The 11,659-nt window shown below is 38.2% G+C and overlaps 1 protein-coding gene across 1 annotated transcript in view; it reads left to right on the top strand.

The window, feature by feature from the left end:
* Positions 1-917: 917 nt before the first annotated feature.
* cbl (Cbl proto-oncogene, E3 ubiquitin protein ligase) overlaps positions 918-11,659 on the top strand; it is a 48,734-nt gene continuing 37,992 nt past the window's right edge. The window contains exons 1-2 of the mRNA XM_015380427.1: positions 918-1,064; positions 8,640-8,887. Coding sequence (XP_015235913.1) covers positions 918-1,064; positions 8,640-8,887 — 395 coding nt within the window. The remainder of the gene's footprint in view (positions 1,065-8,639; positions 8,888-11,659) is intronic.

Genomic DNA, 11,659 nt, shown 5'->3' with positions numbered 1-11,659 from the left:
AGTTTTGAAAGATACAGAGCTGCATTAAACACATCTCCAGCTTTTCATGAATGCTCTGCACAGGCGGAAGCGCGCGTCCGGTTTTGTGTGCGTTGATGGGGACGCGCATAGAGGGCGTGGAAAATGGAAATAAGGATGGGTGGGGAGGGGGGGTGTTGCACGGAAGAGGACGAACAGGAAAAAGAAAGGGCCGCCGCACACATACACGTCACTTGGGGAAGCTCAACACACTGGGCAGTGTTTAATTCTCTTAAGTCTTTTTTGTTGTTGTTCCCGTTTATAACCGCGAAGCCATCACAGCTCGAGGTGAGACTTCCTCTTACTGCTCGGTGTGAGGCGTATGTCGTCACCCCACCGCTCGCGGGGGAGCGCTGACACTGTCACACCGCCACTGAACTTCCCGTCAGAGACGCGGCACGGGCGAAGAGAGCTGCTGCTGCCGCTGCTGCTGAGAGAAAAGCGGAACGACAGCAGGGCTTGTCAAGAAGAGGGGACACATTTGAGACCCGAAGGCGTCTGGACACAGCAACTATTGTCCTCCAGCTGAGGGCGAGCAGAGGCGGTTCTGCTAATTAGCCTGCGTTGGTCCCTGCAGAGAGGGAGAGAAGAGGCTGCTAGCTGCAACAACAAGGGTTTAGGGGAGGGCGATTGTGCACATTTCCTCCCTAGGCTGCCTATTTCTTCTGTAATCTGATTTTATTCCTAACGATGGGGTTTTTCAGTGGATAATACCCTCCCTCCCTTCCGTTTAACCTCCCCGTCGCACCCTGGCTCGGATTCGCCCCTCGGGCGCTGTCCTCGCAGGGGGGTAAGGGACTCACCATCGCCCGGTAGAGCTAACTACAGGCGGTGGTTCGGTCTTTGTGACCCTTGCCCGCCCCTGCCTCGCCTCTCGGACCCTAAACCCGAGTCGGAACATGGCAGGGAACCTGAAGAAAGGTGGGGGGATCATCGGAATGATGAAGGATGCCTTCCAGCCACACCATCACCACCTTCACTCCCATCACCAGCCGGGGGCCGTGGACAAGAAGACCGTGGAGAAATGCTGGAAACTAATGGACAAGGTTAGCAAACACACACCTACACCAGCTAAGGGTTGTTTATTTGTTTTATGTCCATGACAACTCTTAGCCAACTTTAGCTAACCTGCTAGCTAATCTGTGCAGCTAATGTTAGGTTAGCTAGTCAGCTAGACATTAGAAGCTCACTTTCGCTAATATTGTCTCCTAAAGTCTGTTTATCTTTCCTATATCTCTGTTTATATGAAATATTTTATTTAAAAACAGATTTAGTCTGATAATGGCCTTAGATCGATCTTCTTACACCAGTTTAAGGTCTAAGCTAACCATGGTAACGGTCACCTCTTATCCTAAATATTAACATGTTTAACAAACTCTTCAAGTTCCTACGGGATCATTTAAAACACATCAACCTGTAGGCAAGTAGTGAATCATTTAATCTCCTGTACGTGTAGTCAGCTGCCTGTCAGCCTTCTAAAGCTGCAATAAATTGTAGGAAAACATGAAAAGTGTCTTTGTAACCGGGTTAATTATGCTCTTTTTTTTTTTTCTTTCTTTCTTTTTTTTTTTTTTAACGAGACTCATCTCACAACTTCTCGGAAAAACGTCAGAAGCAACTCGACCCCCAGTTTCCTGTGCGATTCAAACAGCTTCTTCTGTGTCTCTTCTTGTTCTTCCTTTTTTTGATGTCTCTGCTGTAAGCTGTGAAGCTGAGGGGCTACCATCTTACCAAAGTTTTCCACTTTAATTTATTCCAGCGGCATGTGGTTGAAAGCAGCTGTAACCATTTCTACATGGCATTTTCATTAACATGGAAGCCAACAAGTTGCAAATCTCTACCCCCCTTTGATCTGATCTATTGCTAGTTCATAGTACTAGATCAGGGGTAACCAATTAAAAATCAATGGGGTCCGAATAAAGGAAAATCATTAACCAGTAATGGTCTGGAGACATTTTTATTGATCTGTTACTTTAAACAGAATTTAACACTGAAATTAAATGAGGTGCATTTAATTTAATTTAGGTGTTATAAATTGAATTTTTAAATAAAAAAATAGAAGAAAAAAAATAGAGATTTTTTCCATTTTAAAATCTTAAGTGTTTTTGAAGTAGAGAATAACAATTTTTCAGTTTGGTATATAGATAATTTCCTGATTCACATATTTTTTAAAACACCTGAACTGACTGTATTTAATTTTTTTTTCTGGCTTAATAAAAGAGCAGTGGGCTTTGCGCTGCTCTGCAAGGCTTTAAACCCGGGTTTACAATGGAGACGAAGCCATTCTCAAGCACATATCAAAGTGCTCATTTGTGAGCCTGGATCCATATTTATGTTTGATTATGTTCATGGTGGAGAATCCTGCTTCACAGCAGCAGGTTGAGCCAAACATACTCAAAATGTGCTCCTGTCCGGCCAGGTCAAGATCCGGTATTGCAATCGCACCAAACAGGAAAAGAATGGCGAGAAGACCCAGTTTGTCAAATTAGAATATAGTAACAACAGATCGTTAACTACAAATTAGAGCATAATTCTTATATATTTCAAAAAACTAACAGTTTATTTAAAAGATTGGATGCAAACTATTTTTACATCAACAGACCAGGAAGCAGATTTCTCATCTCCATCAGAAACTGCACATATGCTGGATGCTGATGGGGATTTTTTTTTTTAATATGTCATATTAGATAAAGCGTTTGCATGTTTTGCTCCTACAAATGTAATGGTAATGGCTCTCCTCAAGCTCTGAGGATAAATCAGAGCACAGCAGTACGAGAGGAACATCGGAGGCAGTAGACATTGCTCTTCGCAGGTATTCTGCAGCGCTGCGGGGCGGAGCAGTGATGGAGGATGTGGGATTTCGGGGTAACAGGAGAAGCAGTGCATGTGACGTTTAGACACTGTCATCAGACAGCATGTGGTAATTTCTAAATGTTTTAAATCAGATTGGGTCCGGATTAGCCAGCAGGTGGGTTTGGATCCGGACCACGGTCCGCTACTCCGTGACCTCTAATCTAGCACGATTAAAGAGATATTCAACTTTTTGAAACGACTACCGGTACATGAATCCAGCTCTCCTTGCTTCTTTAGGTTCTCTATAATACCTTCTCCTTGCCATTATCAAATAAATGGATGCTATTATCTTCACGTTTTATGCTATAAGAAACAATGAAATCCAATGGCTATTTAAAAAATGCTGTGTAACAGGCTTTAATTGTATTTGAAAACGAAAAGCAGATTTTTATTAAAAAGTAGCTGTATGGAATACTGGATTTGCAGTTAATCTTTTATGGTCTATTTTGGTGCATAGATGACCTACGTCTTATATACGGCTGTAAGCCTTCTACACCAAACAAAGCTTCTACCGCCCTGGCGTCCTCCTCCATAACATCTTCGTACCCGCTTTCCTCTTCTAAATAAGAAATGTATGATGGAGGAGACTCATTCACAACCTCCAACACAAAAGTCTCCTCCTCTTGCATGTTTCCTTTGTCCATAGAGTTCCTTGACAGTGTCGTTGCTAATTGCTACTTGGTCCCAATGTAATTTCCTTTTGGTAACTTACTAGCACTAAGATGCTAACTGGTTAGCAAGATGCTTCCGAGAAACCGGCCACAACCAAAAAGCTTGCGAACCTTCTGCCACAACAATCCCGCCCCCTTGATAATCAACCAAACACATTCACTTTATTTACTCGTGTAAAGTTGTGCACCACTCTGAAGAATTTGGAACTGCAACCGTTGGAACAGCCATTTCCCTACGACTTTAAGTACGGTCTGGAGGCATTTAGAAACATGTGGAAGTAGTGGAAAAATTGCAAATCTTTTTTTGTGAAGCTAGCTTATATGACCGATGCAAACAGCAACTTTTAAACAGAGCATGCACGAGCCAATTTCTCCTTGTGAGAACTCTGTTTAAAAGTTGCTGTTTGCATCGCTCTCACATGTGTTTAATAGGCGCTCCCTCTCAGGAGCTGGTACAGGGTTATGCATGTGCATTTTTATTTTTTTAAGTGGAGTGGGAGGGTCTTTTCAAAAATTCGCGGAAATCCTCCACTTTACCTTTAATACAAGTGATCCTACTACAAGGAATGCAGCACCATGTAAATATTGCTATTTTTCTGCATAATCGTGAGGCATAATATACAATTGAGAATGCTAAACTGCTAGACATATTCAGTTACTATTAAGTGGCTTTACCACATTACCCAGAAATCTGGATGTCGCCTGTCATTTGATGTTTGTGGCTCTGTAAATTTAGCCTTGGGCCCAAAATTCACGGCTTTGTAATTATAGGTACATTAAGAATTTGGAACGCGTATTGGTGTTTAAATTTAATAATGCAGAATTGATGAATGACAGTATTTTTTTATTTTTCAGGAAACGCTGTATTAACAAGTAGCCATCAGCAGCAGATTTAATATTCTGTGATTATTTTACGCAGTGTGCCTACATTAGCAAAATTTTAGTGAACGAGCTACTTATTCCATTATAGACAAGGGTAACAAATACTGTCCACTAACTTCAGCTTGTGGACTGCTGCTAGCTAAAGCTCCACCAGTAGCATGTCAGATATCAACTGCTAAGTAGAAGATGGTGTTATGATAAAGTTGGGTAACGTACTGCGTGAAGATCCCTTGTTTCTCATATCAATGATGTTTCCATTCATTTCTGACAACTTAATCAAAGCACTTTAAATCTCAGGCTAGGACATAAAGACTTTCAGGTTTTTACACTGTAAATTTGAAACCCTTAGTGAACCTTAATGATGTTAGCTGGCTCAGCATGCCGCAATACTTTTGAAGTATTTAGAGCTTTGACACTTTTTCTGTGAAAAACCTGCAAATTTGAAACTTACTCACTGTAGAAAATCACCCGCAGTAACCTTAAACATATGGTTGACAATTATGTTTGCAAATTTAATTAGATCGACATCCAGATTAAACTTCTTTTTTTAAATGCCCTTTATCTTTATTCCTCTATTTTCCTTGAAATGCTTCACCGCTATGTTAGAAAAAAATTGTTTCGTAACTTTTATATCAGCCAATGTAATTTTTAACCATATTAAGTTGTGCGCTTCATTTTAGATCTATCTTTGTGTTTCTTATTTTCAAAAATATTAGTCACTAATTTGCCTGGTTTTATGAAGTAGTTTATGCCATATTTGGCATCTTTAAAAAAAAAAAAAAAGAATTATGAGTTTGAAACGTTCACAAATATGGTGCTGTATTTCAGCTTGGTAATCATTATTCTAAATTACATGCTATAAATGTCACCCTGGCAGCAGTACGAGGAAATTTTTGAGATGGGTTTCCTTGTTTTAAGCTGCAATTTCCATATATAATGTCTGGTATACAAAGTAAGTGTGGACTGCATTCATAGTTTCAGAGAATCACTTTTGGGTGTACGATGTCTACATTTTATGCACATTTTTCATTTTTAAAACTATTGTAGGGCAGATAATTATTGTTAAAACACCTGTTTTTCTTAAAAAACACACTGTAAAGGATGTACCTTTATTGTTTGTATTAAATTAAACCCTTCAATAAAGTGATATATTTTCTGCTAAAAATAGAAATGATAAACTAAAGTTTTAAGCGATAGACCATTTTTCCCCGGTTATAGGTCATCTCTAGTTATTAAAAACCTTTTAAAGTGTTAAATGGAGAGAAGTGGTGCAGAGTGCATTTTTGCTTAAAGGCAGTCAAGCTTTTACTTGAAGACAGAAGTTTTAATAAAAGCTGAGATGTAAGGGTCCCCAGATGTTGCGGCTTCATGCAGATGGGCATGCAATAACGTGTGTTTGACTAAGTGCAATTGCAAGTCAAGCAGGTGTAACCCTCATTTACTGTTAGCTGTAACACGTCGGTTTGTAGATGTAAAGAAAACTGATATGACTGACTAGCCTTGAATCCTTGCTGAAAAAGTTAACATAATAAATAGTATATTTACCTAAAAGTGTTATACCTCTGGGGGATAGAAATGCATGCTTTTAGAATGAAAAATTCTACATTTAATATTAAAGTTAGATTTTTTTTGTTTTTTTGCAATCCCTAATCTGCAGTATATTCTGATACTTGCAGATCTGCATAAAAATGTCTCTTTGCTTGTTCAAGTTGAAGTTTTGCAGCACAATTTCCTACCTCAGAGTTTTGCCATAAGCACGTTATGAGTATCTTTCCTGCTTTTTCAGTTTCAAGACTAAAAATGTCTTCAAATGAATTGCATGCTAAGTTAGGAAACTGCTGGAGCTAATGAATATTAGATTATGTCATATTTTCCTGTTTACTTCTGAAGATGGTTAATCATCTGGTTTGCCTCATGGCTTGGCTTGAGCTCTTTCAGTTATTCATCATTCGGTTGGTTATAAATCAAATCTTGGTTCTTCGAAGCTCTAATGCTAAATTTAACTCTGCAAATTTTATTTGAGGCTCAGTTGCGAAGTCTTGAGTGGTTTAGAAAAATGGACCAATAAAGATATGGTGAATAAAACTATAAGAACTTCTTTTAAGGCATTTCCTTGAAGCAACACTTAACAGGCCAGGAGTATTAAATATTGTACTGCGTTTCTTCTTTGTCTTGGTTTGCTTTTGTAATTTTTATGAGAGAATATAAATTAACAGTTATGAAGAGAAAAATACTCATTACCTTCACCAAACCAGCTAAGGAATATTGCTCTCATTACACTTTCACTGACATTTATTGCTAAAGCTTTAAACTATGGCGTAGTTTGATAGAAAAAATACAGCAGTTTTAAATTCCTAACTGCTTAAGACTTATATCTTGATACTGGTAATTCTACAAATAGCAAATATTTAACTAACTTTAAAATCACTCAAGGTTTTCTTCAGTCTTTTTTTTTTCCATCCTAATTGCAAACTGTTGACTCTAATAAAAGCAAATGCTGTTCGTAACAACATTTTCTCTGTGTTCATGACATTTTTCTTGATCGGTGCAAAATGATCTGGCCTGATTTTTCCAAAAATGAACCATTTCCTGTTCCTGCCACGATTGTTAGAGTCGCTGCTGAAGGCTGATAGTCGAGCTCTCTGAAGGCCCAAGTTTAGATCTGTAAATAAGAATCTATTTTTGATTAATGTATTTTTGGGGCTTTCCTTTGCTTAAAGGACATATGTTTACAGCGCACATGTCAGTGATAGTTGTGTATTTTAGCACGCTTCATGAAAGTCTTCCAGGTTTTACGCCAGGTTTTTTTAATTTAATAACACTCACTGCAGTGACTCAGTAACAGAGCAGGAGTTAAACTGATGTGGATAAGGACAGATTGAACATTACTGTCGATCGGATGTGTTTCAGTCCTCTCAACTTGGTTCCATCTGCTTGTGACCACAGATGTTTTGAAATTCAAATGAATAAGTTATTAAAACCAAATACCAGAAGTTCAGTTTTGTACAGTTACAATTTTTTTGTTGGAGGTCTGTGTGAACTTGGAGCACATGATTACATTCTCTCCCCCAACAGCCTCGCTTGAGCCCTTCAGATTTGCATGATAATCATATTCAAATGTTAAGTAAAGGAAATGGTGCTTAATGTAGTTTTTTTTTTTTTTTGAGGTAGAAGGGTTAGAGGATGCACTGATTAAAATGGGGAAGTGTAAACACATCAACAGCCTCTCCCAACTTGCCACCATGTCACATGTTGCAAACCACGATCTTCAATGCATTTTGTTGGGATTTCATTTAGTAGGAGTAATCATCAACTTTGAAATGGAAGAGAAATTGTGTATGGTTTCAACAAAAATTATCTGAAAAGTGTGGCTTACTGTATTTATTCGCAGGCCTTGTGATGAAGCCTTTTGTAGAATTGCATTTTTGTTTTTAATTTACAACAAGCCTTGCACATCCACTCTTCTAGGTAAACATCATAAGCTCAGATTAGATTGTCTGATTTCAACCATGTATTTCATTTCATTTAACTTCCCATTAATTTTGAGAAGTTTCTCTGTGTCTGATAGAGAAAATTAGTTCACTGCAGCCATTTTTTGTGACTGTGGACGTGTGTTCAGTGTAATGGGCCTGAGCCGGGCATTATTCTAGTCAAATCTTACTATAACAAGTAATAAAGATGGAACCAAAACATACATTTCTGTTCTAACTTAACCAGAGGACCTTCAGCTGACCTGCATCGTATGTCTTCTCTTGTTCTGTCAATAATGGTTTTCAGTATTTGGCAGGATACTGTAATGGATGATTCAGGAATCTTATGGAGAAAGTGAAACACTTCTGGTAGAGTGGATAATGCCATAAAGTGAAGGATTAATATTAAATGTGTTATAATGCATAATCCACTTCTTTTAGATCTACTAGCTTTTAAGGACTGGAATCTTTTAGCATGTTCTGTACTGTATGTGTATTGTTTGGTCTTGTTTGGTCTGTTTCAATGTAGCAGGGAGCCATACCATTGAAAATGTGATTTCAACTATTTATAAACTCTGCATTTTAAGTGTTCAGACCGGTTGATTCGTCTTTCTACATATTTTTTTTCTTCACTAGCTTTTTATGAAACTTTTTTTCTGTCTGCCTTTTTCACATTACCACCACATACATGTTTCTAATCTACTAACCGTGTCTTTCTCCCCCTCACATCCTCCTGTTTCTGCAGGTGGTGCGGCTTTGCCAAAACCCCAAACTGGCTCTGAAGAACAGCCCCCCATACATCCTCGACCTGCTGCCAGACACGTACCAGCACCTGCGTACCATCCTTTCTCGCTACGAGGGCAAAATGGAGACTTTGGGAGACAACGAATACTTCCGGGTCTTCATGGAGAACCTGACCAAGAAGACAAAGCAGACCATCAGCTTGTTTAAGGAGGGGAAGGAGCGCATGTATGATGAGAATTCACAACCCAGGTCAGCAAAATGGTCCAAAATGAGCTTTTATATGAGTTTCTTTATCATATTCTGCCATAGCAGCAGTATTTATTTATTCGTTTTATTCAACCCACCTGAAATTCGTGCATTTGACGTTGGTGTGGTCCAGGCTTAATTCAGTCATTTCACAAAACGATGGCAGCCATAGCTACACCCCCAGGGTAGGTGTAGTTCAAGATGTGTCAAAACAAGTGAAGATAGATGTTGTGGTTTGAGCATGTGAAGATGTGTGGTTAGAAGGGCGCTCATTCTACAGCTGCCTATCACATTGTTTTTGAACCTCCCTATCTTCACCATCTCTTCACAATGATATTTAGCAGATCCAGTTGTTAGCTCTTTCAATGCTATACAGATTGAAAGGAAGCACAAAAACCAGCTTCTTACGCTGAAAAGTAGAGGTTTTTCTCTTAAAAGCCAAAAAAAGTTGAAGTGTTGTAATAGGCAGACAGAACCACACATAGCAGAAGTAGTTTTAAAGCAAGAACATGCAATTCATATAGCTGCTTATTTTAATTCAAGTTGGTGCTGTGTGTGTGTGTGTGTGTATGTATGTATGTATGTATGTATATATATATATATATATATATATATACACACATCTGTGTCGATTGCGGCAGAACTACAGACATGTTCTACCGTATCGATCTCTGTGGTACCGTGAGATTTGCCGTCAGAAAACGCATACTGTTAAAGCTTGTTAAAAAAAGAAATACAGTAACTTGTTTCACAAGAGATAAGTTGGGGGAAAAAAAAAAAAAACGGTTGATTCAGTTATATGATTAGCTTGAAGAAACCTAACTGTTTCTTGTCGACTGTCGGTAAATATAGTTCTAGATTTTAAGGGCATGCATCAAAAAGAGTTAAGGAACAAATGAAGATGACTAGGTGGTCTTAGCTAATGACATCCTGGAGATGTCCTCATCTATCTCAATAATCCAGGTAGGTAGTGTGAAGGGTTACTTTTAAGTTGACCTTTTGCTATCATTCAAGCCCTTTAAGGAGGGTTTTTTGATGATATAATTTATATAGGTTTCTATGATGCCACATTTGTTTGCATCTGTGGTAAAGATGTGGATAAAAGGTTTCAGGGAGAAAGTTATCATCATGGCGCTGTGTTACATTACTGTAGGACGGCTCGGCAATATCCTTTCTTACAAAGTTTGGGCTGTTAGATTTTAGCAGCTTTTCCATGTTTTCCACAATGGTTTGCATAACCTGGTATGATTAAAATGTTAATGTTATTGTTGAACCAATCAACAAATATTGCAAATTAGCTGGCCTTGTTGTGATGAAGACTATCTGATTTTGAGATCCGGTTTTGTGCTTTAGTTGTGTAAGCTTTGGAGACTTTTCATTTTGACAAAATTAATTGCTGTGATCTTCTCGCTGGGATCTTCTCTCGCGGAGTTCCAAAAAGAAAAAGCTGACTGTGTCGCATCACATTTATACTATAGAGGGACAAAAGCTGTGGATTAACTCTTTTTCTCCAGTCTGATTGATTTAGAAGCTTATTTTTTTGTAATGTATACATTGTTAGAGCCACTATTTAGTGTGGCGTCAACCATTTACTCATTAGTGTATTTTTTTTTTATTAAAAAAGTGCAAGTCAATTGCATTTTTGATTTATAAAGAATCAGTGTATAATAGATGCTGCAACCATTTGAAGTTTCTTTAGTTAGATGCATCCTTGTCTATTTTTAAGTGTAGGTTAGAACAACTGTAAGGGGAAATGAACTGTTTCTCTGAAATTGCATGGATTCTGACCTTTAATGTAATTTGTCTGAATTGGTACAACGTGCTCTGAGACCACTAGTTTTAGTTTATTCATAGATCTAAATTTTGTGCAAAAGCTTATATTTAGTCACTTTTTTTTCTAATTCAAAAACTAAAGTGCAAAGTGATACATCCTCATCTTGTTACATGGTTCCTCAGTGAGATTGTTCTTTTTCTCAGCTGCCATGACCATAATCTTGCAGACAGAACGCCACAAAGGCAACCAAAGAGAAGAGGAAGTTTCAATTTTAGGCCCTTCTGTTTTTTGTTTTTGTTGTTTTCTTTACACAAATAGATTAAGCTGGTTGCTGCCATTTTAAGAACCTGTCAGTATGAAATAAATTTACATTCTCACTTCACGGCACTGAGAAGCTGCTTGAAAAGAAATTCCAGCTGAAAGCGGGAAAATGCATACATAAACACAGCAACTATGCATTTAAATACAAAGGTGGATATTGTATGAATGAAGAAGACAGTGGCTGTGACACAGGTGGGTATCAGCCCACTGAAGAACGATCCTTGGTAAAAATCCTGAAGAGAAACCAGGATAAATGTGTTTAGGCTGCAGCAGAGCTTTGAGTCAGAGGTCTAACTAAAAGGATAATCTCAATCCATGCTGCTAAATTGTCACACAGCTTTGACTATGCAGTTTTGAGTTACTTATCAATATAAGATAAGATAAGACACGTCTTTAAGGTCATTGTACCAACAAAAGTGTGGAGTAGGGCTGAAAAATACTGCCAAAAATCTAAATTGAGATTTTTTTGTTTAACCAATATTTTAATTACAATTTTAGTTTGATTTCCCACTGCACTAAACATCTGCATTTCGATGTTTCACTCCAGAGTTTCATTGTTTTCATGATCTTGATTCCTTACTTATTCAGAAGCTGTTGTGGAAGGACTTTGCTGTTACTTTTTTGTGAAAATGCTACCTTCTACTGTTAAGCATAGATCTACATGCTAGCTACAACGCTGT

Source organism: Cyprinodon variegatus, unplaced genomic scaffold (genome assembly GCF_000732505.1).
Source record: "Cyprinodon variegatus isolate N-32 unplaced genomic scaffold, C_variegatus-1.0 Scaffold213, whole genome shotgun sequence".
Taxonomy (NCBI): Eukaryota; Metazoa; Chordata; class Actinopteri; order Cyprinodontiformes; family Cyprinodontidae; genus Cyprinodon; species Cyprinodon variegatus.
Note: the sequence above shows the minus strand (reverse complement) of the source record. Positions and strands in the feature narration are given on the sequence as shown.